Source organism: Ursus americanus, chromosome 9 (assembly GCF_024610735.1).
Source record: "Ursus americanus isolate L20-20 chromosome 9, mUrsAme1.1.p, whole genome shotgun sequence".
Taxonomy (NCBI): Eukaryota; Metazoa; Chordata; class Mammalia; order Carnivora; family Ursidae; genus Ursus; species Ursus americanus.
The window spans coordinates 57,502,956-57,527,543 of record NC_142135.1 but is presented as its reverse complement, the minus strand read 5'-3'; the positions used below and the strand labels follow the sequence as shown (position 1 = coordinate 57,527,543).

The following is a 24,588-nucleotide window of genomic DNA, read 5'->3' as shown; positions in this document are numbered from 1 at the left end:
TATTACATAAAATATTTATTTCCTATTTACATTTCCATTTTTATAAATCATTGCACATCATATCACGTACCAAAATAAGAAAAAGAAAGGAAAAAACATATAAACCTTAGACATCAGTGAAAAAAGCATCACACCATGTGATACTTATCAGCAGTCTCGAGGGTCTCGTTTCTTGCCCTTTTTGGATTTTCTAGTAGTTTCTTGACGAATGGTATCATACTCCAATATGGCCATTTTGGAAAGTCTCTGTAAGTACTGAGATGATGCTCCAGCAAGAGGATCACTGAAGCCAGAACCTGTGAAGGAAAAGAAACCAGCTATTAAAATTAAGCACGCTGAAATGATATTCTCTAAACTACAGGGCAAACAAAATATTTCTTCCTCAAATTATCATTAAACACTGCTAGTTCTTGATATATCACTTTCACTGAAGTAGAAATAGAAAGTATTTACTTTCCAAAGTGATTGTGATGTCAAGTCATCTCAAAAATATTTAACTAGGGGCAACTGGATGGTCAGTCGGTTGGGCGTCTGACTCTTGATTTGTTTAAGGTCATGATCTCAGGGTCATGGGATCGAGCCCTGTGTAGGGCTCCACTCAGCAGGGGGAGAGGGGTTCTGCTTGAGATTCTCTCTCCCTCTCCCTCTCCCCCTCCCTCCACTCATGCTGTCTCCCTAATAAATAAATAAATCTTTTTTACAAATGTAACTAGGAAAAACCTATAATGTTCGTATTTAATTATATAAAACTAAATTTGAGTCTATAATGTACTTTTTAAAACATGGGATGGCTGTGGATTTTATTCCAAAGCAAAAGACACAGTCTCCATAAATAACTTGTTTCATACCTTACATGCTCATCAAGTTATTTTCTCCAAATGTACCATTTCTCATAAATGCTAAGTTTAGTAAAACAGTAAAATTGTAAAGGAAAATGAATTATTCACTAACTGAACAAGCATTACTCAAGTTTCTATCATAGAGCGGTAGTAATAATAGTAATAGATAACATATATCAAATGATCTCTCTGTGCCAAGTACTTACATTTATTTCACCCACACAACACTATGAAGTAGGAAGGTACTATCTGGGACTACAGATATAAAAAGATTTAGTGGGGCTAAAAATTTTGCCCAAGGGCAAATGATATGAATCCAGATTCATCAAATTCATTTCCCATGCAATCACTACATATTGCCCTAAATATGTAAAGAGATATAAATACTCCTATTTCAAAACATATAAAACTTTGAAAATAATATACTGATTCAAACTGTTTTAAAATACTATTATTTAGGGGCGCCTAGGTGGCTTAGTCGTTAAGCGTCTGCCTTCAGCTCAGGGCATGATCCCAGAGTCCTGGGATCAAGCCCCACATCAGGCTCCTCCGCTGGGAGCCTGCTTCTTCCTCTCCCACTCCCCCTGCTTGTGTTCCTTCTCTCGCTGGCTGTCTCTCTCTGTCAAATAAATAAATAAAATCTTTTTAAAAAATACTATTATTTAATTTCAAATGGTCAAGTGTCAAAAAAGCTATCTACAATTCTCCAGTGTGGTTATTTTTAGTTTGTTTTGCTCTTTGAGTGTATAACATAAGTAGGAAGTTCAGAGAAAGAGAGAGGGTAGCGGGGAAGAATATGCTCGGGATGCCTGTTCTTAGCAGTACAATGAACCTGACACTTAAAAAACTCTCTGGCTACAAATTGACTAGATTCTAGTTATTAACCAAATGTCAAAAAACTTCAAAAAACTTTAAAACTCCATACAAACCAATGCAATTAAGTTAGAAGTTGTTAACAATAAGATAAATTTAAAATTCTCCAACAGTTAGAAATTTATACACACATTCTAGATTACTCACAGTCAAAAAAGAAATCATAATAAACATTAAAATATTCATAACTAAATGATAAAGAAAATACTACAAAACTTGTGAGATGCAGCAGAAGTTATACACAGAGAGGTTTATACCCCAAATTCCTATGTTAGAAAGAAGGTTTGAAAATTAATAAGTGAGGTATAAGATATACACTAGGAAAATAATAAACCCAAAGAACGTAAAAGGAAAAGTTAACACAGGAAAGAGAAGAAATCAATGAAGTACAAAACAAATTTACAATAAGAAAGATTTTTTTAAAGACAAGTTCTTCACTGAAGAGAATAATAAAGAAGAAAAGTCTCTGGTGAGATTAATCAAGAAAAAATGGCAGAAGGCACAAATAAATAACATTAAAAGAAGAGGGACATGTAGAGCATGTGACTCTTGATCTCAGTGTTGTGAGTTCGAGCCCCACATCGGGTGTAGAGATTACTTAAAAATAAAATCTTTGGGCATCTGGGTGGCTCACGTCATGATCTCAGAGTCCAGGGATCAAGTCCTACATCGGGCTCCCTGCTCAGCGGGGAGTCTGCTTCTCCCTCTGCCCTTCACCCTGATTGTGCTCTTTCTCACTCACTCTCTCTCTCTCTCTCAAATAAATAAATAAAAATTAAAAAAAAGAAAAGAATTGTTTTTAAAAAAGAAGAGGGACAGAAGTACAGGTAGAACAAAAACTAAAACTTTATGTCATTGTATCTGAAAACGTAGACAAAATGCAAAAAAAATTAGAAAATATAACTTACCAAAATTGATTGAAGAATTAGAACGCCTTAAAAATCCTAAAATTAAAATGATTGAATCAATATTAAAATACTAATTCTTGCCTTGCTGTTTTGTTTGATGTTAGCGTAGCTACACAGTCTTTCTTTTTATTACTGTTCGCATGGCTTGTAGTTTCCAGCCTTGCACTTTTGATCTTTCTTGCCCTTAAATTGAAGATATGCCTCTTGTAAGCAACATATAGTTATTTTTCTCAGTCTGATACTTTTTATTTTTTCATTGAAATATTTATTCTGCTTATATCTAACATAACAATGTTTAATTTTAAATCTTCAATCTTGCTAATTGTTTTCTATTTGCCCTTAAATTGAAGATATGCCTCTTGTAAGCAACATATAGTTATTTTTCTCAGTCTGATACTTTATTTTTTCATTGAAATATTTATTCTGCTTATATCTAACATAACAATGTTTAATTTTAAATCTTCAATCTTGCTAATTGTTTTCTATTTGTCCTGTATGTTTTAGGTTTCTTTTTTTCCTCCTTTCTTGTCCTCCTTTGAAATGATCAAGTATTTTCTCATTATTATATCTTCCCTATTAGCTTGTTACTTGTATTATTTTATTTTTCTTTAAGTGGTTACCATACAGAATATCACGTCTCTTTGACGTATTACAGTCTACTTTAAATTAGTTATTTTACCATTTTTCAGATAATGCAAGTATCTTACAACATTTTAACTCCACATATGCCCCATCCTATGTCTGTGCGACTATTGTCAAGTATTTTATTTCTACATAGATTTTAAACTTCATAATACTACTGCCACTGCTTCTCATTCTCTTCCAAGTTGTTGGACTTCCTTTTTGTATCATTTCTTCCTTAATATTTTTTAGTGAAGCTCTGCAGACAATAAATTCTCTCAACTTCTATTTGAATGAAAATGTATTTGTTTCACTTTTAATTGTAAGGATATCTTCACTGGGTATCCAATTCAAGTTTGGCAGTTACTATCTTTTAGCCCTTGAAAATGCTATTCCACTGTCTTCATGCTTCCATTGTCTACATTTAAAAAGTCACTTGTATGTCTTACCATTGTACCACTGAAGGCAACATATCTTTTCTCTGTATTCTTGTTCTGTGGTTTTTTTGGTTTTTTGGGTTTTTTTAACTTAGTCTTTTTATTATGATGTGCCTAGCTGTGGTTTTCTTTGTTTCTATCCTGTTGAGGGCTCACAGAACTTCTTGTATCTGCGGATTTGTATTTTTCATCAAAATTGGGAACTTATCAGCCAGTAGGTAAATATTGTTTCTGTCCTACCCTTTTTATTCTGGAATTAGAATTACACATGTGTAAAGCAGGTTTACCTTGTCACATAATGACTTGCACACTCTGTTCTGTATTATCTTTTTTCTCCTTTCACTTTAATTGGGTATTTTCTAATGATCTTTCATTTTACGAATCCTATCATCTGCTGCTTTCCATTTCTCCCCCAACTTCATTGCAGTATATTTGACAAATAAAAATTGCATACATGTACAGTATACAACACGATGACTTGATATACATATATATTGTGAAATGATTACCACAATTAAGTTAACACATCCGTCACCCCATATAGTTACCTTTCCTAGGAAGGAACTGCGTTTTCATGTGGGACGATGAGAACACTTCAGGCCTACTCTCTTAGCAGATTTCAGTGTATAATTCAGTATTATTAACCATAGTCACCATGCTGTACATTGGATCCCCAGAACTTATTCATCTTAGAACTGTAACTGTGTACCAACATCTCCCCATTTGTCCCATGCAAAACCCTGGTAACCACCATTCTATTCTGTATGTTCAACTTTTTTTTTTTTTTTAAAGATTCCACACATGAGTGATTGATTCCATGAGGAACAAAGTTCCATGCCACATCTGTCTTTCTCTGTCTGGCTTATTTTACTAAGCATAATGCCTTCTGGGTTTAACCATATTGTCATAAACAACAGATTTCCTTTTTCATAGCTATATAATATAGGTATTCCAGCTTTTCAAAAGTTCATGTTAAACCACTTTACTTCTATAAAGACCTACATCCGTACCTGTTTTTGCTAACTGAAAGAAATCCAATAAAGATTTTCACTTTGATTTTAAAAAGGTAAAACCTGAAAATAGAGCTCTTTGTTTTGCAGACAGCCATTATAGAGGTAGGTGCACCCTGAACAGTGAGAGAGGCACCATCGAGCTCCTTCCTGAACTACACTCAGCATCTCAGCATCAAGCTGCCATGGCTTTGAAAAATTTCAAAGGTCAGAAGCTCAAAGCAAGACTAGTATGGAAGCCATGCAATGGCCCACATGAGAGATGGTGAGGGTCTATCCCAAAGTCCTGAAATAATAAAGGTGTGTGTAGAGTGAACATAGCATCCACTACATTTATAAAATAAACAAAGCTTAAAAGAAGCATTAAAAAGAACAAAGCAATTAAATCAGCAGACAGAAAAGATGGTAAAAAGAATAAGTATGAGACAACCTAAGAATACATGTGGCAGGAAAGAAAAATAAGCCAACTTACCCTTTGGTTTCTCCTGAAGTGGTACCACCGTGCAGGTCTCCTTAGTCTTCCTTATCCTAAAATTACATATCATCATAATATCACTTTTACATAAATCCAGGGTACATTAACGTAAAAAAAATACAGTAAGCGGCAAGAAGTTGCTTCAGCAAAAGTCACTTGGTGAAGGATATCACATGGAAAGTAAACAAACATTAAAGAAAGTGAACTCATTCCATCATAACTAATCTAATCAGAAGCAGATAGGAGCAACTCAACATCTCAGTTTTCGTTAAATTCTACCATGTCCAACTTTCCCCATATTTAGCTTTATCTTAACTTTCTCTAAGTACGATTCAGGGAATGCTAAGAGGGAGGGAATCAAAATTAGATTAAGAGGGTACCTACATATGCCAGATATCAACTATCACTTATTTGTGCATATTTTACCTACTAACCACCACAGTCTGAATTTCGCCTTAATTAACTTTTGTTCCTACTGGACTAGACCTACATACCAAGTGGGTTATTAGAGGAAGTATGTCACGACTGACCTGCTGTAGGTGAGATAATCCATAAGAATTGCAAATTTCCTGTAACTACATTAAACTTTAGAAGTCAGCTGGAACTTTTAAGTGCCCTTCACCTCTGGGATTACTACTATCAGTTATATTACCAGAGTGTGCCTTGAGAGTCACTGAAAGTATATGAGTATAATTAAAGAAATTTGAGGGGCGCCTGGGTGGCTCAGTCAGTTAAGTGTCTGCCTTCAGTTCAGGTCATGATCCCAGGGTCCTGGGATCGAGCCCCGAGTTAGGCTGCCTGCTCAGCTGGGAACCTCCTTCTCCCTCTCCCTCTATCTGCCACTCCCCCTGCTTGTGCTCTCTCTCTCTGTCAAAAAAAAAAAAAAACCTAAAAAAAAAAAAAAGAAATTTGAAAAAACAAACTTTTATTGGCATTTTAAAAACAAATATTCACACATGGAGAGGGAAAAGGTGGTAAGGGGCTGTACGCAAGACAAACAAAAATGCGTTACTTCCCTGCTTTGCCATGGCTGTTCGTTCCCGGGGCGCTGTGCAATATGCAGAGGAGAATAAAACACTTGTACACAACTCGACATGTTCTCACTAGACTGGCTAAAATAAAGACACTTGTTTCAAAGACAGGGAAAAGAAGGAACATTTACACTTGCCAAACACTTCATAAACATTATGGCACGTAGCCACTGCTCTTCCACTTTGTATATGAACAACACTTGTCATAACATGAATTTAATATATTCAAATTATCCTTCACTGCCCAGGTTAATTCACACTCAAGTCAATGTAAAGTGGCAAGGAATCATTTCACAAACAATTGCAAATGAAAATAAAAACTGAAATAGAGTGAAAATAGTAGGAAGCAAAATGAGGACTTAAGATTAAGACGTATTCTTAAATCGTCTAATTAATGGGCTAATTCAGGGGGTGCTTTCTGGGATTCCAGTTTCTTAAAGATGTGCATATGCACTGAAAGAAGGATAATAAGACTGGTGTGTACTGAGACAAGTCCATGGCCAGACTCAGCCCTACACTTTCCTCAAACGGCCTGAGAAGCCCGATGGAAATGATGAGTGGGGTGAGTGTTAGGGACATGGGTGTCTCAGTAAGCATGTCCTTAAGTGGGTTTTATATACTCATGTTTCCATCTGTCTCTGTTCTTGCTACATCCCTACTGTCCCTCCTCCGTACCTGTTACCATCTACTTCACTAGCAACTCGCTCGCTCTCTTCCACCATCCCTGATTCTGCCTTATTTCATTATAATCTCATAGAAGAAAGAGTAATTTTGCATTTTATATTTTTATAGCTTGGAAATCTGTCCTCAGATAATATTAAAATTGATAGGGAATGGTTAAATAAACTATGGCTCCATTAACGAGATACCATGTAGCCAGTAAAGACTGTTCGAAGACTATGCAGTGACATGAAAAAATGAATATGTGTAATACTAAGTTAAAAAGGCAAAATAAAAAATTGTAAATACACTAAAATTATAGCGAAAATACAAGTCCATAAAAATGAAGAAGAAGAGAACAAACACTCAACAATAAAAATGGGTAAATTATCAAAATATTGTTTTTCTTTTTTCTCCAAATTTTCTGCAAAGTTCTTATCTGTTTTCATGATTTCATAAATTATGCACAATTTTTCATTTTTAGTGTATTCTAGTTCTCTATTTAAATGACCAAGACTTATTTTAAGAGTAATTAACAAGAAAAGTAACACTACTGGAAAACTCAATAAATATATTCTAAAACTCCTATATTTGTGTGCTCTGTGTAACTGGCTGACTTTAAAGCTCAGGGAATATGAAAATATAAATTTTCCCCTAAGGAGAGTAACAACTCAGACTACTATAAATGCATCACTTTTTTTTTTTTTTAGGCTGGCAAAGTGAACAAGTCCTGGACATTCAATAAATACCCGATGAATAAATAATAATAAAAAATACCTGATGAATAAATAAATAAACCAAAGCAGGCACCAAATAGAATATGAGACTGTCTTACTAATTTACAGACCCCTTTGGAGAAGGGGGTTTTCTTTTAATGGTATGTCAGCCAGTCTGATTTATAAAAAGGGAGGTAATTACAATAATGCTTTTAAACACCAATATTCAAAGTGAGTGGGACTTTTCTGGCTGACAGACTCCTTGTTCAAGAGTCAGCGCAGGTCTTCATCAGGCTGTCATCTCATTTAGAACCTCCCCTCACACTCCGTCAGTCAAACTAGAAACGAAACCCAAGGTACTACATTCAGCATAGAGAAACCTGTTAATATTGCAGAGAGTTCATTTATTTATTGCTAAAAATTCCAATATTCTCATGGGCAATCTACACTAGGGCAACAAATATTTTTAAAAGGAAGTCCTTCAGTCCTTTCTGCCAATGTCCCTTGAAAACTGAGAAAAGGGCCTACTTGTCAAACCGAATAAAATTGCTACCTAGATTAAAACATGAGATCCTTTATGAAAAAAATATCAATGGGCAAGAAAGACTTCAATTCACTAGGCAGGAAACCCTCTACCTTTAGCAGTATTCCTACAGATACATGTCGAAGGCAAGAGGACGGAACAGCAATGGTCTACCTGACGGGAGGCATCTCCGTATGGGCATGCAGCAGTCTTGGATGAACTTCCAGTGGAGTTGAACTTAGACTTTTTGGGCAACTCTGCAGTCCTGGTAAATATGGCATTTTGACACACTCTCTGAACTCTTCTAGACCAAATGCTGTGGTGTATTCTAATTAAAAATAGTATCATAATGCATGGTATTATTTCTTGATGAAATGTATATAACTTCTTTTACCACATACTAAAATGCATAATACAATGGTCAATTAGTCATTAAGTAAAGAAAATAAAGCTACTGTAATTTATCCAGTATCTTTCCTAAGAGAATACCTTTCAATCCCTACTATCGGGATTGTAGGGAAGAGTTGATTCCGGGGCTGATTAAGAAGTAGGATAAAGAAAAAGGACAGCTTCACAGATCTCCCACAGTTGTCACTGCCTTCTGCCCTCATTATTTTATATAATTAGAATTTCCAGAATATTAGAGACAGTCACATTGAAATAGAATTTAAAAGCACTTTTAAGCATTGATTTTAATTTTCTCAGGGATGCCTGGGTGGTTCAGTCGGGGAAGTGTCTGCCTTCAGGTCATGATCCCAAGGTCCCAGGATCCAGCCCTGCATCAGGCTCCCTGTTCAGTGGGGAGTCTGCTTCTCCCTCTCTCTCTGCTGCTCTCCCTGCTTGTTCTCTCTCTCTCTTTCTCTGTGAAATAAGTGAATAAATAAAATCTTTAAAAAATAATAATTTTCTCTCTGCAATTTTCACACCAAATCTATAAATACTAACATTGAAGCATCAAGATTGCTTCTCTACTGACCTCACATAAAATTGGACAGAGATTGTCAAATTACTTAAAAACAAAACAAAACTTCAAAATGAAGGCAATAAATGGACAAAAACATATTAAGAAATTAAAGTTTTGGGTGATCTTTAAACTGTAGAGAATTGTTTTTAAGCTTTCTCTACTAAGCAAGTCTAGCACAACAATAAAAATAGTATATAAATGCTCCGAATGCTATTTTGCAACCTTTGATTTTTCTTTCGGGGGAAAAAAAGTTTCTCCTGATCAAAAAACATAAAATTCTCTTTTTAGCAGTTAGATTTGAGGGTAAAAGGACAGATAAGCTTATATCTTTTGAGTATCTTTAATGGGAATCTAGCGAAAAAGTTGAAAAAACAGAGCAACACACTCAAAACCAGGAGTGATGAAATGGGTTGGGGAATTTGGATTTTACTATTTTCAAGAATTACATTTCTATTTATAAAGCTGAAGGCAGAATTCAGGAAAAACAAGAAATACACTTCTAATTTGAAATATAAATTGAAATTAAGCTATTAATATATTCATACACATATCAAAAGTTCTCAGATTAGTCTTTATTGAGCAACAGTAGAATATAAGATACTTGCCACATAACTCACACAACAAATAAAATTTTGGTTAGAATTATAAATACAAAAAGATGCTGTTAAAGATTTGGGTTTCTTAAAAACCAACTTGAGTTGTTTAAAAACAAACACAATTTGTGAGAAGTAGTATGACCCAAAAGAGATAGTACTGCACTGACACCAAGAGAAGTAGTTCTTTAAAATTTGTTTCCATCATGAGTTACAGAATTACATTAAGTAAATTACGTTTAATTTGCTTCCATTTTTATTTTCCATAAACTTAGGATATTATCCTTCCAAAAATGTTACAGAAATTATAAGATGTCTCCTGACTGCTTAAAAAAGTGCATGTGTAACTTTAAGGTAGTATTTCTATATTTTCTTCAGTAAAATAATTGTAAAAATGAAGTTACCTTTCTTCATCTTTTGTGTTTCTAAAACTGCTTTCCTCCAACTGCTCTCAAAGAGAAAACAACTGTCAAGGGACTTTCTGGTGACATTAGAAGCATCCAATTTGATTTCAGGAGACAGGACTGGCATTTTTTCTTCTTCTTTCAACAGCGCTGATGAAAGTGAGATGCTGCTTCAAATTCAGGACACAAAATACAAAAAAAAAGGTATTTCAGAGATAAATATTTTTTCTAATTTATTTTCCATCATACAGATTAAATACTAACATAGACTTACATGGAAAGTTCACTTATAACATGTAAATACATATTCTTGGGATTTTAAAGTAAGTGGCCTTTAATAATATAGCTAAAATTAATAGTAAAACCTTTTTCCTTTAAATATTTTAATAAGTTCTTTCAAGTCCCAGGTCACAGATATTTAGCAACATAAAAAAATTTGAAGTTCAACAGCAAGTTATGGTGTACCAGACAGTAAAATGTTTAGGATTCTCTCAAATATATTACCATTATACACAATGACCAGATGGGACTCATCTCTCGGATGCAAGGATGGCTCCATACACAAAAATTAATGTGATATACCACTTTAAAAGAATAAAGGATTAAAAAGTCACATGATCATCTCAATAGATGCAGAAAAAGCATTTGATAAAATTCGATGCTCTTTCATGATAAAAACTCTCAACAAACTAGGAATAGAGAGAAATTATCTCAACATAATAAAGGCATGGAAAGCCCACAGTTAACATCACAGTCAAGGGTGAAGAATCAAATTTTTTCCTCTAAGACGAGGAATAAGGCAAGGATGACCACTCTTACCACGTCTATTCGACTATAAGTCCTAGCCAGAGCAATTAGGAAAGAAAAAGAATCCAGACTGGAAACCTGTCACTGTTTACAAATGTCATGATCTTAAATATGTAGAAAATCCTACAGACGCCACCAAAAAATCACTAGCACTTTTATACACTAACCATAAACCATCTGAAAAGGAAATTAGGAAAACAATCCAATTTACAATAGCATAAAATACAAAAGAATAAAATACTTAGGAGTAAACTGAACTAAGGAGTGAACAACTTCTACACTGGAAAACACAATGAAAAATTAAAGAAGACACAAATGGAAAGACATCTCATGTTCACAAATCAGAAAACTTAATTTTGTCAAAATAACCATACTATCGAAAATGATCTCCAGACTCAATGCAATTAAAATCCCAATGGCACTTTTTTTTTTTACAGAAATAGTTTTTTAAAAACTTCATATGGACTGACAAAGCCAGATAGCCAAAACAATCTTGAGAAAGAAGATCAAAACTGACGGCATCAACTTGCTCATTTCAAAATACATCACAAAGCTAAGGTAATCAAAACAATATGATACTGATATAAACACACACATATAAGCCACTGGAGGAATAGAATCCAGAAATAAATCCACATATATACAGTCAACTGATCTTTGATAAGGATGCCGAGGAGTAACAATAGGGAAAGGATAGTCTCTTCAACAAACAGCATTGGAAAAACGAGAGATCCGCATGTGAAAGAATGACACTGAACCCTATCTTACGCCATACACAAAAATCAACTTAAAATGATTTAAAGACTTAAGCCTAAGACCTAAAACTGTAAAATTCCTATAAGAAAACATAGGGGGAAAGCTTCATGACATGGGTCTTGCAATGACTTTATGGATATGATAACAAGAGCACAGGAAACAAAAGCAAAAATAGACAAGTGGGACCTGCATCAAACTAAAAAGCTTCTGCACAAAGAAAACAATCAACAGAGTGAAAAGGAAACCTGTAGCTGGGGAAAATATTTGCAAATCATATATCTGATAAGGAGTTAATATCCGAAATATATAACTCCAAAGTAAAAAACAAAACAACAACAAACGAAACAAAACAAAAAGCCCTTATAACCTGGTTTAAAAAATATGTTTAAGGAGTTAAAAATACAACTACCCTATGATTCAGCAATTGCACTACTAGGTATTTACCCAAATGATAAAAAAAAAAAAAATACAGATTCGAAGGGGTACATGCACCCTGATGTTTATAGCAGCATTATCAATGGTAGCCAAACTATGGCAAGAGCCCAAATGTCCATCAACTGATGAGTGGATAAAGAAGATGTGGTATATATATATGTACAATGGAATATTAGTCAGCCATCAAAAGAGTGAAATCTACCATCTGCAACAATGTGGTTGGAGCTAGAGTGTGTTATTCTAAGAAAAATCAGTCAGTCAGAGAAAGAGAAACATCATATGATTTCACTCATATGTGGAATTTAAGAAATGAAACAGATGAACAAGGCAGGGGAGGAAAAAAGAGAGAGGGAAACAAACCATAAGAGACTTAATGACAGAGAACAAACTGAGGGGTAATGGAGGGAAGTGGATGGGGGATGGGCTAGACGGGTGATGGGTATTAAGGAGGGCACCTGAAGTAATGGGCACTGGGTGTTGTTTGTAAGTGATGAATCACTGAATTCTACTCCTGAAACCAATATTGCACTGCATGTTCACTAACTAGAATTTAAATAAAAAATTTTTAAAAAGATGTTCAATGTCACTGTCAATGCAATGCAAATCAAAACTACAGAGAGATATCACCTCATACCTGTTATAATGGCTATTATAAAAACATTTTTTAAAAGATTTTATTTATTTATTTGACAGAGAGAGACAGCACAAACAGGGAGAGTGGGAGAGGGAGAAGCAGACTACCCCCTGCTGAGCAGGGAGCCCAACGTGGGGCTGGATCCCAGGACCATGAGCCGAAGCAGACGCTTAACTGATTGAGCCATCCAGGTGCCCCTATTATAAAAAAGTTTTTTAAAGACAAGTGTTGATGAGGGCAGAGAAAATGGAATTCTTCTATAAGTAGAAATGCAAAATGGTGCAGCACTATGGAAAAAAGTATGGAGGTTCCTCAAATAAGTAAAAATAGAACTACCATTTGATCCAGCAATCCCACTTCTGGGTATTTATCCAAAAGAACTGAAATCAGAATCTCGAAGAGATACTAGCACTCCCATATTCACTGCGGCACTTTCCACAATGGCCAAGACGTGAAAATAATCTAAATGTCCATCGACAGATGAATGAATAACGAAAATGTGGTGTAGATATACAATGTGATATTTATCAGCTACAGAAAAACAACACAATCCTGAAATACGTAACGACACGGATGAACCTTGAGGACGCTATGCTGAGTGAAATAAGCCAGTCACAGAAGGACAAATACGAAGATTCCACTTATATGAGGTATCTAAAATAGTCAGACTCATAGAAGCACAAAATGGTGGTTTCCCGGGGCTGGAGAGAGGAGGAAATGGGGAGTTGCTAATTAGTGAGTGTAGTTCCAAGATGAGTAAGTTCTAGAGATCTGCTGTTCAATATTGTACCTATAGACAATACTGTGTTGTACACCTAAAAACATACTAAGAGGGTAAATGTTAAGAGGGTAAATCTCATCTTAAGTGTTCTTGCCAAAAAAATTTTTTTAGAATTATTACCATGATAATACGCATTTGTGCCTAAAAAAAAAAGATAGTTTCTATGCCCCATGGAAAATAAACATGTCTTCATGATAGCCATTACTTTTATTCTAAATATCGACACAGAAGAATAATTAATTATGTATTTGGTTTAATTTGCTACTGGTCATAATAGATTAGGGCCCACTCTAATGACCTAATAACCTCTTATTAACTCGATTACCTCCAAATAAGGTCGCATTCTGAGGTTGGGGTTAGGACTTCAACATATGAACTGGGGTGGGGGGGAGGCAAAATTCAATACATAACACTATATCATAGCCTATATAAAATGTACTGGAGATAATTTTTAAAATTCTATTTAAATAAATTTATTCACTCTCTTAAAACCAATTTCTTAAAATCAAAAAAAGGATAATGCACAACAATTGAGACCCACTCAATTCTTTAGCACAATAATAACTGTCGATATTCTCTGTAATATTTGAAGGAGAAAAAAAAGTATTCTGAGAAGTCTTCTGTATCAAAGACAACACTAAATTCAGTAAGATTTTGGTATGAAATGCATTTTCCATATACTAATCCTTTAAAAATTGGAAATCCATGGTATTTCCCTGCATTATTTGGGCTTCAAAGGACAGAAAATCCAAAATATGTACTTAAACAAGAAGATCTGCCCTCAAAAAAAAGCTTGGCCAGACACCTCAGGACCGGTGCTAAGATATCAGCGACCCTGCCTCCTTCTCTACCTCACTGCTCCACTGTCCTGAACACATACTATCTACCGTACAGTTCAAGATAGCTCGTTGAGTAAATGAACATTTGTACTGGTGTTGGTGGGAACCAGGGTTTTCAGTGCGAGAAAAAGACACAGATTTCACATCGATAAAGAGTAAACAAAGACCTTTAAGTCCTAACTATGAATTGGAAGTATAAGACTTTCATCTAAAAAAGAAAAAAGACAAAAAAAATGTTTCTTTACTAAACCTAATAACTAAAATGTGACTTAAAAAAAAAAAAAGAAAAGAAAGAAAACCACAAAAACCAACAAGAAATAGCTGATTCCAGGTCTGTGGAAGGAAATGCACAAGATAAGCCTAGAATATTTTGTCATTCCAGAGATCTAGTAATCTATCAACGAAGACTATAACCATGGTAGCCATCAACTTAAAAAGGCTCTGAACTGACCAAAAATGAGAGTTATAAACATTAATAAAAACATTAACTGCAATGAATTGAAATATATTAAATATGTATAATAGATACATGTGCAGGCATACCTTGTTTTATTGTGCTTTGCTTTATTGCACTTCACGGATCGTTTTGTTGTTGTTGGGGTTTTTTGGTTTTTTGTTTCTGTTGGGGTTTTTTTTGTTTAGTTTAGTTTTGTTTTGTTTTACAAATTGAAGGTTTGTGGCAACCCTGCGTGCAGCAAGTCTCTTGGTGTCATTTTTCTGACAGCATTGCTCATTTCACATCTGTCACATTTTGCTAATTCTTGCAATATTTCAAACTTTTTCATTGTCATTATATTTGTCACGGTGATCTGTGATAAGTAATCTGTGATGTTACTGTTGTAACTGTTTTGATGTGCAGTGAAGCGCACCCATGTAAGATAGCGAACTTAATCAGTAAGTGTTTGTGTGTTCTCACTGCTCCACTGACCAGCTGTTCCTCCATCTCTCTCCCTCTCTCCGGGCCTCTCTATTCCCTGAGACACAACAATACCAAAATTAGGCCAATTAATAACACTACAATGGCCTCTAATTGTTCAAGTGGAAAGAAGAGTCACATGTCTCTCACTAGAAATGATTACACTTAGTAAGGAAGGCAATTCAAAAGCTGAGACAGGCTGAAAGCTAGTCCTCGTGTGCTAAACAGTTAGCCAAGGGAAAGTTCTTGAAGGAAATTAAAAGTGCGTCTCCAGTGAACACACAAATGGTAAGAAAGTGAAATATTCTTTTTTTTTTTTTTTTTTTTTTAAGATTTTATTTACTTATTCGACAGAGATAGAGACAGCCAGCCAGAGAGGGAACACAAGCAGGGGGAGTGGGAGAGGAAGAAGCAGGCTCATAGTGGAGGAGCCTGATGTGGGGCTCGATCCCATAACGCCAGGATCACGCCCTGAGCTGAAGGCAGACGCTTAACCGCTGTGCCACCCAGGCGCCCCGAAAGTGAAATATTCTTACTGCTGATACGGAGAAAGTCTGAGTGGTCTGGATGGAAGATCAAACCAGCCACCGCAGTCTCTTAAGCCAAATATAGAGCAAGGCCTTGACTCTTTTCAATTCTATGAAGGCTGAGGGAGGTGAGAAAGCTGCAGAAGAAATCTTAAAGCTGGTGGAGGCTGGTTCATGAGCACTAAGGAAAGAAACCATCACCAAACATCAGAGAGCAAGGTAGAGCAGCAAATGCTGATGTGGGGGCCGTGGCAAGTTCTCCAGAAGATCCAGCCAAAGTAATTAACCAGGGCGGCCACACTAAACAACAGATGTTCAGTGGAGACGGATCAGCCTTCTACTGGAAGAAGATGCCATCTGGGACTCACATAGCTAGAGAGGAGAAGTCAGTGCCTGGCATCAAAGCTTCAAAGGACAGGCTGACTCTCTTCTCTGGGGCTAATGCAGCTGGTGACTTTCATTGGAAGCCAATGCTCCTTGACCATCCCCCGAAATCCTAGAGCCCTTCAGATTTATGCTAAATCTACTGTGCCTGTGCTCTGTAAGTGAAACCACAAAGCCTGGATGACAGCACATCTGTTTATAACATGGTTTACTGAATATTTTAAGCCCGCTGTTGAGACCTCCTGCTCAGGGAAAAGACTCCTTTCAAAATATGACTGCTCACTGACAATGCACCTGGTCACCCAAGAGCTCTGACGGGGATGGACAAGGAGATTAATGTTGTGTTCATGCCTGAGTACAACAGAAATTGCTGGTTTATAGGCCTGTAAGAGAACTGATCTCGGAATTTTTTAATTAAACAACTGAGGTCTGGGAAGTGTTATTAAATAGTTTGCCTCTAAAATTATACAATAAGGAACAACAACAAGAGTGTTAATTTCATCAAATTCTCTTCTTTTAGTGGAAAGGAGAAATGGACAAAAGAAAGCAATTGAAGAAGTATTAAAATTGAGCTCTAACAAAATTAAAACTAAGCATGTAAAATATCAGGAAAAACAATTCTAAAAACTGTAGGCAAAGTTCCCATCTGGACATAGGGGACTTCCCATTTCCTAAAATTCATAAGCAGTCAATTTGCCAGTTTGTGTTTAAATATTCGATTCACAGGAAGAATTACATGGAAGCAGTCCCTAAGAACGCCCCAGACTGTGAACTGAAAAATGAAGAAATATAGGAGCAATGGCCCCTACAATACATCCCATCCCCTTTACATCACGGAGCCCTTTGCTACGTCCCCATTCCTGTCACCCATTCCTTTGCTTGTTAACCCTTCTGTGCCTCAGTCTCCCTACCTAGGGAACTAATAAGCTCTGCCTTACAGAGTTATTATAAAGTCTGAAGGTGATTTAAGACAAGCATCTAGCGAAATGCCTAGTTTGCTGCTTTAATTCTCAAACAAGAATCTTCAGTTCAGACGGCATGCAGTCAGGGAGCTTTATACACAGAGACAGATGATGGCTGCTATTATTATCATAATCACCATGATTATTACCCTAGGCCAAGAATCAGCTAATGGCTGGTCCGAGAGGTACAGCTTGACTCAATGCCTCTTCCTCTCTTCCTCTTTTCCTTTCAGGGTAAAGGTGCACCCCTAGACCTCTCCTGTTTTTCTTCATACTGTCCAGTTCTTGCCTTATGCTTTCCATGCCCTTCATCTGCTTGCACAGTACAAGTTTAAATACTTTCCCATGATGTCCTGTTCAGTTTTGCAGTACACGTCTCCCACTTGCTGCATCTGCCAAGTCTCCTTCCTTGTGTTCATTTCCTTATAAAACTTGTAAACTTTGACCGTTAAAACTTGTAAACTTTGACCGTGAGCTCGTCCTTAACGGAGACTGCTACCTACGGGAGTCCAGTACTCCCTGAGCTCTGGAAACTTTGCTACACAGATTTTTCCATTAGTCTCTGCCTGGCCCTGGGTTTCACAGGTGCCAGAGCAGTTAATATGTCCGTTTCTTGGATGGTGGTCCCTGGAGCACCATTGGTCATGTGAATTCAGACCCCAGACTTGAGCTGTATGGGTATGAAGCTGTGCAGAGTCTATGTGCTGGGTTTCACAACTCTTTTCCTGCCATAGTCCAAGTGGATGGCAAGCTTCATTGCAGCCTCCTCAGGCCAATGGGGGGATATTTTTCTAGTTATCATCTCCGTGTCTGTAGAAGGTTGTCTTTTTCAAAAGATGCACTAATACGTATCCATTCCACATGTTCTTCCTTCAATGTGATACTGACACTCCTCCTTCCAGAGGTGAGGTCTGTGTCCCCCTCTCTGAAACTAGCTTCCTGAGTAAATAAAGGACCGTAGACGTGACACTGTGATTTCCAAGGCTAGGGCATAAAAGGCAATACAACTTTCACTGGCTCTCTCTTGGGATACTCACCTTTGAAATCCAGCCATCATTTTGGGAGGAAGCCAGGTGACAGGAAGAAGCCACATATATAGGTTCCAGCCGACATCCACAGCTAAGGTCTCAGTCCACAACCAGCATCAACCACCAGACACGGGAATGAATGAGCCTGCAGGTGATTCCAGCCCCAAGCTTACGATTCTTCCATCTGAGGCCCCAGACATCTCGAAGCAGAGCCAAGCTGGCCCTGCTGTGCACTGTCCGAATTCCTGACCCACAGAGCACAATAAATGGTTGTTTTCCACGGCTGAGTTTTGGAGAAATTTGTGATGCAGTCATAGTAACTGGAACAGTACGCCTTTGTGACTTCCAGCTTTCGGCAGATGCTCAACAGTGGCTTCCTATGTGAGTGTTCCTTCATTTCTGGCACCTGGGGATTTCCTTCTCTTGGTCCCTAGCTCAGCCACATTTCCATTAATTATCTTATTTTATCTTACCCGGCATCTGAAATATACCGAAGTAGAATGGAGTTCCATCTGTGTCAGCTCCTTCTGCCACATGACCCAGAAGTTCCCATGACTTTTCAAATGAGGACATAAAAAACTGAAGCTTTAATTCCTTTTATATATAAAGATACTTAAAAATAAAAAAGAGAATGAACCTTATAGAAAATGTATTTATTAAAGGACAGATAATTCATTCCAGAAAAAAAATACAAATGATCAGTAAAAGTTCATCCTTACAAGTTCTCAAATAAAAGCAAAATAATATAACAAGCTATGACTTTTGCCAATCAAAATGGCAAGGATTTTTCTTTAATACTAGACAATGGAAGATGAGGTTCAAGGAAAATAGGCACTCTCATAAGGTTTCAGTGTATGTATCAGTATAATGTGTCCAGAAAGCAATCTAGCAATATATATGTCCTAATAATTCTATATACTTTTGACCCAGCAATTTCACTTCCAGGTATTTATCCTAAAGGGAAAGATCATTGATACATACAAATATTTATCTTCAAGGATGTCAAATCCTGTATTTTTTTATAACAGATAAGAAAAAAGGCTGGAAATAAACCAAACATCAAAGAGCAGGTGGTAAGATTATCTTTATTTTTAGCTTTGTTTAAAGCAAAATAGTTATCGAGTGAACGTAAAGACAAGTTGTGGATTCATTGAGAAAGCGAATTACTTATTTATCCATAATGCCAGTCGTTGTGCTAGGAGCTGAAATACAAAAATGATGAAGATAGAAAAGCATACAGTATGTTAGGGGCAACAAAGTAAACAAACAATTATAGTTCATTATGACAAATATTAGTGATAAAGGTATGTTTCAATTCTGTGGTACAACAGAGCATTTGTTAACCTAGCCAGATTGGGGAAGTAGGAGTTTTGCTTTTGTTTTTGAGGAAGGGATGTTCAAGGTACGTCACACAGGTTTTCGTAAGTAGAAACTGACTGTGACAGTCAGTAGGCTGAATGTTTACTAAAATTCTTGCTCCTCCAGAGAACAGAGTTGTTCCTAAGAAGTGCCTATCTCCCTGTGATGGAACGTGAGTGAGTGTAATGTGTAAGGCTTTCTGCAGGAAGCCTTTAAGAAGCAGGTCTGCTTTCTCCGTAGCTTCTTCTCCTTGCTACAGTAAGATAATAGGGAAGCGCTAATGAATGGTACAGCCTGGTCCTACAACCAACTGGAAGAAAGCTGCCTGATGACCAGGACTATCTGCTTTGGAGACAGAGAGAGTTAAAAGAAGGTAGATATTATTTTCACATGGAAGTTCAAAAAAGACGTGGAAGAAGCTAGAAAATGATACTTAAATAGAATTTAGATAGGCAGAAATGCGGGTATAGGCATTCCAGGAAAAGACAGAGGTGTAAAACATGCCACGGAGAATGGAGCCTGTTCAGATAAGGGTGCTGTGAGAGAGAACACAATGACACATTGGGGTGAGATGACAGGCAAATCCGAATGCCAGCCAAAGTGGTTTGCACTTTCTTCTTTGAGCGACAGGAAGGCACTGATGGGTTCTGAGCAGAGGTGTGGCCCATGCACAGGTATGCTTTACAATGATCCATCTGGCAGAGGCTGGAACCAAGTTAAGACGCTACTATAATAGTAATAGTCCAGAGTGCTTCAAGTAGAGTAGCAACTGTGAGAATACAACAGTTGATTGAATTTAGGAGGTTCGGCAAAGAAAAAGGAGTCAAAGATGACTGAGACTGTGAACTAGGGTGACTGAGAGAATGATGAATTACAGTCAAAGAGAAATTGCTAGTCTGGGGGTGGAGAGCAACGAAGAGCTTGGTTTTAGATAAGATGAGTGGAGGACATCCAGGCAGAGCTATAACCCCGGATCTAAGCTGTAGGAATTGAGGACCGGAGCTTCGGTTGGGAGAAGAAATTTTAAGTTATCTATCCACTGGTGAGAATTTAGGCCAGAGACTGGATTAAAGTTGCCAAAGAAGACTTGAGAGGAGGAAGAAAACCAGATTTCCTTAAGATGTCCACAAGGCAGGAAGATAAAGAAGAGGTTGAGAGGTGACTGGAGAGGCAGACAATACAGAGGAATCAAAATCATAGGAAGCACTGGACCATGTCCAATTCTATAGAAGTTCCTAGAGGAAGGAGCTACTATTAACACGGCACCACCAAAAGCACAATCTCATTTAATCCCCAAAGAACCCAATGATATACAACTCCCGGTCAACTACTGACCAGCAACTCCCACCCAACAAAGAACACATTTTATTCATCAAAGTAAAATGAGCCTGGATTCTAATCTTGATTCTGCCCTTCAATAGCAGCATAACCATAGGGTCAGGAAGAAAATAATAGTGCCTCCGATTCTCATAGGGTTAGTGAGGATTCAATTTCAAAATGCACGTAAAGTGTTCAGCACGGTGCTGGACATGTAATAAACATTCAGTGAGTGGAAGCTATTGTTTTAATTGTTTTAAAATAACACAGATTTTTCTCAACACGTTCTGTGGATGGAAATGTACTTCTCAGAACGCAAAATTCTACCAAAAAAATTTTAACATACACACATCTGACCCAGCAATTCTACTTCAGGGATTTCATTTTATAGAACTGTCCCCATGTATAAGAATGTTCATTGTTGCATTGTTTCTAATAAGGAAAAATTGGAACCAATTTTACTGAGGAATGGTTACATAAATTACATCTATGCCATATGATCATACATCTGTATGACACATCTACCATATCAATCCAGACCTAAGTAAACTGATATGAAATAATTTGTCACATCTCTTTAAGTGAAAAAGAATTTCTCAAAAGAATCCAGATATGATTCCTGTGATGATCAAAAAAGGAAAAAGAAAAAGAAAAAAGACTAGAAGGATAAACACAAAATTAACTCTAAGAAGTGTTAGAAAGGAGAAAAAGGTAAAGAGAAGCATTTCATGTCTAACTCTATACACTTCTGTTTGAATGAGAACTACTAATGTGTTATGATGTAATTTTAAAAATGTAAAAAAAGGAATGTCTGAAGTATTTTTTATTTTTTATTTTTTTTTAAAGATTTTATTTATTTATTTGACAGAGATAGAGACAGCCAGCCAGAGAGGGAACACAAGCAGGGGGAGCGGGAGAGGAAGAAGCAGGCTCATAGCGGAGGAGCCCGATGCGGGGCTCGATCCCAGAACACCAGGATCATGCCCTGAGCCGAAGGCAGGCACTTAACCGCTGTGCCACCCAGGCGCCCCTGAAGTATTTTTTAAAGAAATGCCACTGTAACAGGGGATTTAAACTCATCATTAACAATGTCGATAAAAAGCCAATGAAGATGGAAGAGCAGGGATTCGTGTGCTTCAGACAGTACAGTACCCTGAAAATGGTTGCAAAGTTGCATTTCTCCAGACAGAGGCTCCAGGTTTCATGTCTATGGCCCCAAAAAGGTTGTAGGGGTAGAATGACCCATACAATAGAATGGACTACCTGTATTACACAAATCTTTTCTAGTATGTGTAACCCCTCATGAAAAAAGTAATAAACACACAAACTATAGGTAAATCAGAAATGACATAGGTAAATCACAAAGCAAAACTGACAGTGAAAACGGAGCCAGAGCGAATTAACACGGTCAGCGTCCCAAGTCCTGCTCCACAGGGCTGTGTGCAAGAGTGAGGTACAGTGGGAGTCAAAAGCAGAGGGGAAACACATTCCCCACACCCCCTTCAGTTGAAAGCCTGGGCAGGTTGGAGGAAGACCCTGTAAGGGCGTGTCCACTTGCCACAGCGATGCGCGTGCTATGCTAGCCTGTACCGAGCTTGGGGAGTGCGGATACACACAGATCTGGCAGGCAGGTCCTCCTGCCCGGGTTTGGGTTTCGTTCCCATCTCTCTGCTTCATCCGACCCCGCCAGCAGCCTTGGTCCAGTCCTCAGCCCCTGCTTGCCCGCCAGCTCCCCTCAAAGTGCGTCAAGAGAATCCTTGGAGTGACCCATGTGCCTCACTGGGTTAGTTTACCCTGCCTGACCAGCTGACCTCTGGGCCCCACGTCCCCTTCAGCCCTGCCCCTGCAAGGGCCCCTGGCCCCCCACGCCACGCTACCGCCTCCGCTCCCGCTAGGCCGGGGGTCCTCCAGAGACCACCCACACTCACTGTCCCCGCAGCTCCACCGCGGAGGAGAGGGGCTTCTTCGCGTGCCTGGACCGCGGCGGTGGTGCCCAGGTCTGAGGCTCCGGCAGCGGGGTCAACGGGGGCAGCGGACAGCGCGGGTGCCAGCGGCGGCCCGCAGCGGAGCCGAGCCCCTGGCCCAGCTTGGACCGGGCGCGGGGTTGCCCACGGCGTTGGGGCAGGGAGGGCGGCCCGGCGCTCGAACGGGCGCCGCTCTCGGGGCGAACATGCTCGGCTGCCGGCAGCCCGGCGACACTCGGGAGCGCGGCGCGCCCGCCGCTCAGCCCCGCCCGGCCCGGCGAGCGGCTCCGGTGGCTGCAGCCCCGCCCGCCCGACGCGCGCCGGTTGCCAGGCGCCGGGAGCTTCCGGGCCGCCTTCCGCGCGCGGTCACCTGCCGCGGTCTTCCCATAACAGGGACTGACGGTTACGGTGCCGCGCCAGGAAACCGATTGGGAGGCTAGAAGGCCGTTCAGGACTCACTCGATAACTACTACAGATGCCACCACCTTTGGGGTCACTGCTACGTGGCGGGGGGTGGGGAGCGGGAGGGTGCTGAAATGAGGCTGGGTGCACGGGAGTCAGACGTGGCACAATTTCAGTGGGGCATGAAAGTTGCGCCATGCGCCTGTAGGGTGGGTAGTGGGCAGTTAGACAAGGCTGATGTTTAATTCTCTGGGTTGCATTTTTAAGGTTCAAACTAACCAGGCAGGCTCTCCAGAGTACTGATGAGTCTGGAACTTTCAAACAGCCGAGCAATACCTGCCTATCCCAATCTTAGGTTAAGTGACATAGTCATCCCCGAGTTCCCTCAGCATGCCCGCCCGAATTCCATGTTCTATGCCTCCTTTGTCTGGGTTCTTTGGTGAAAGGTTAGGTGCGTGTCCCCTCCCCAGTAAAGAAGCCTAGCACCCTGACTTGCGCTGTAGGACCTTGCCATCTATACTTTTGCCAAATTACGTTCTAAACCCTCTGCCTCCATTTCATGACCCCATATAGGGCTGCAAGTTTAGCCCTAGTAACAGATGGTTTCAGATCCGACAAAACTGAAGCTGCTCTCAAACACACCACTTTTCTGTTTTCATCAAGCTCCATACTTATATTTCCTAGTTGCTCTGGTTAAGAAAACTCAAATTAGACCTGGAACCTAATACTTGCCCCACCACTTACTTGTGTGATTCTGGGGGAGGGAAAGTTAACCCCTCATCTAAAATGTGGGTATAATGGTATACTTGCCTAATAGAATAGGCTGCACATTAAAAATGACACTGAGAATTTAAAGAGAAAGGCCTGGGACCCATCCCCTCAATTAATCGGTTCTGGGATTGCACTCAAAGTGGAGAACAGACCAAGGATTATGTAGATTAAGTGTACACTAGCAGTCAATACGTGATCCAATGTTTATTATTAAATGGTCTGCTTTTGAGTCTGCTATCATATCCTCTGGCTATCACATCTGCCACTGCCACCGCCTCCCAACTCTTGACTCCTGCTGTTATATCACCAGTTGTCCAAATTCTACCTCCTTTGTGAAACTTCCCAATCTGCACAGCATGAACCATCTCCTATATTCCCCTAACATGCTGTTCTATTTTACATAATAAATCCCTACACAATAAAACTCATTTTTTAGTCCTTTATGGTAATGTATGTGTGTATACATACATACATAAAATCTCCATGAACCCACAGTGCAGGCCCCAACTCCTCTCACCATTCACCAAAGACAACGTACCAGCAACTGGAAAATCAAAATTTTAAATTCCTTTTGCTCTTAAGAGGCTTGATTCACTCAATCAAAAAAGCAAAAGGACTGCAATGCACCAGGCATTATTCTAAGTGCAAACAC

The 24,588-nt window shown here is 38.6% G+C and overlaps 1 protein-coding gene across 4 annotated transcripts; it reads right to left on the bottom strand.

Annotated features, from left to right (window-relative positions):
- On the bottom strand, positions 1-23,027 carry C9H8orf89 (chromosome 9 C8orf89 homolog). Of its 4 annotated transcripts, none has more exons than XM_087864814.1 (7): positions 22,728-23,027; positions 10,055-10,224; positions 8,268-8,421; positions 6,182-6,275; positions 5,161-5,218; positions 2,621-2,656; positions 1-296 (listed from the first exon to the last, which is right to left on the bottom strand). In XM_087864814.1, the coding sequence occupies exons 2-7, from the start codon at positions 10,179-10,181 to the stop codon at positions 148-150; spliced, it is 618 nt and encodes a 205-aa protein (XP_087720940.1). In that variant the 5' UTR covers positions 10,182-10,224; positions 22,728-23,027; the 3' UTR covers positions 1-147. The 4 variants fall into 4 exon arrangements, with proteins under 4 accessions (XP_087720940.1, XP_087720939.1, XP_087720941.1 ...); XM_087864813.1 differs by having other exon boundaries at positions 10,055-10,221; positions 22,728-22,856; XM_087864815.1 differs by lacking the exon at positions 6,182-6,275 and having other exon boundaries at positions 5,161-5,216.
- Positions 23,028-24,588: the final 1,561 nt, after the last annotated feature.

Bases quoted from the DNA above. Each gene is read 5' to 3' on its own strand.
- C9H8orf89 (XM_087864814.1), bottom strand. From the start codon at position 10,181: ATGCCAGTCCTGTCTCCTGAAATCAAATTGGATGCTTCTAATGTCACC. The intron at 6,276-8,267 runs GTAGACCATTGC...TCTTTATTTTAG, and splicing joins ACGGAGATGCCTCCCGTCAG to CCAGTCTAGTGAGAACATGT. The intron at 5,219-6,181 runs AGGGAAGTAACG...ATATGTAATTTT, and splicing joins ACGAACAGCCATGGCAAAGC to AGGATAAGGAAGACTAAGGA.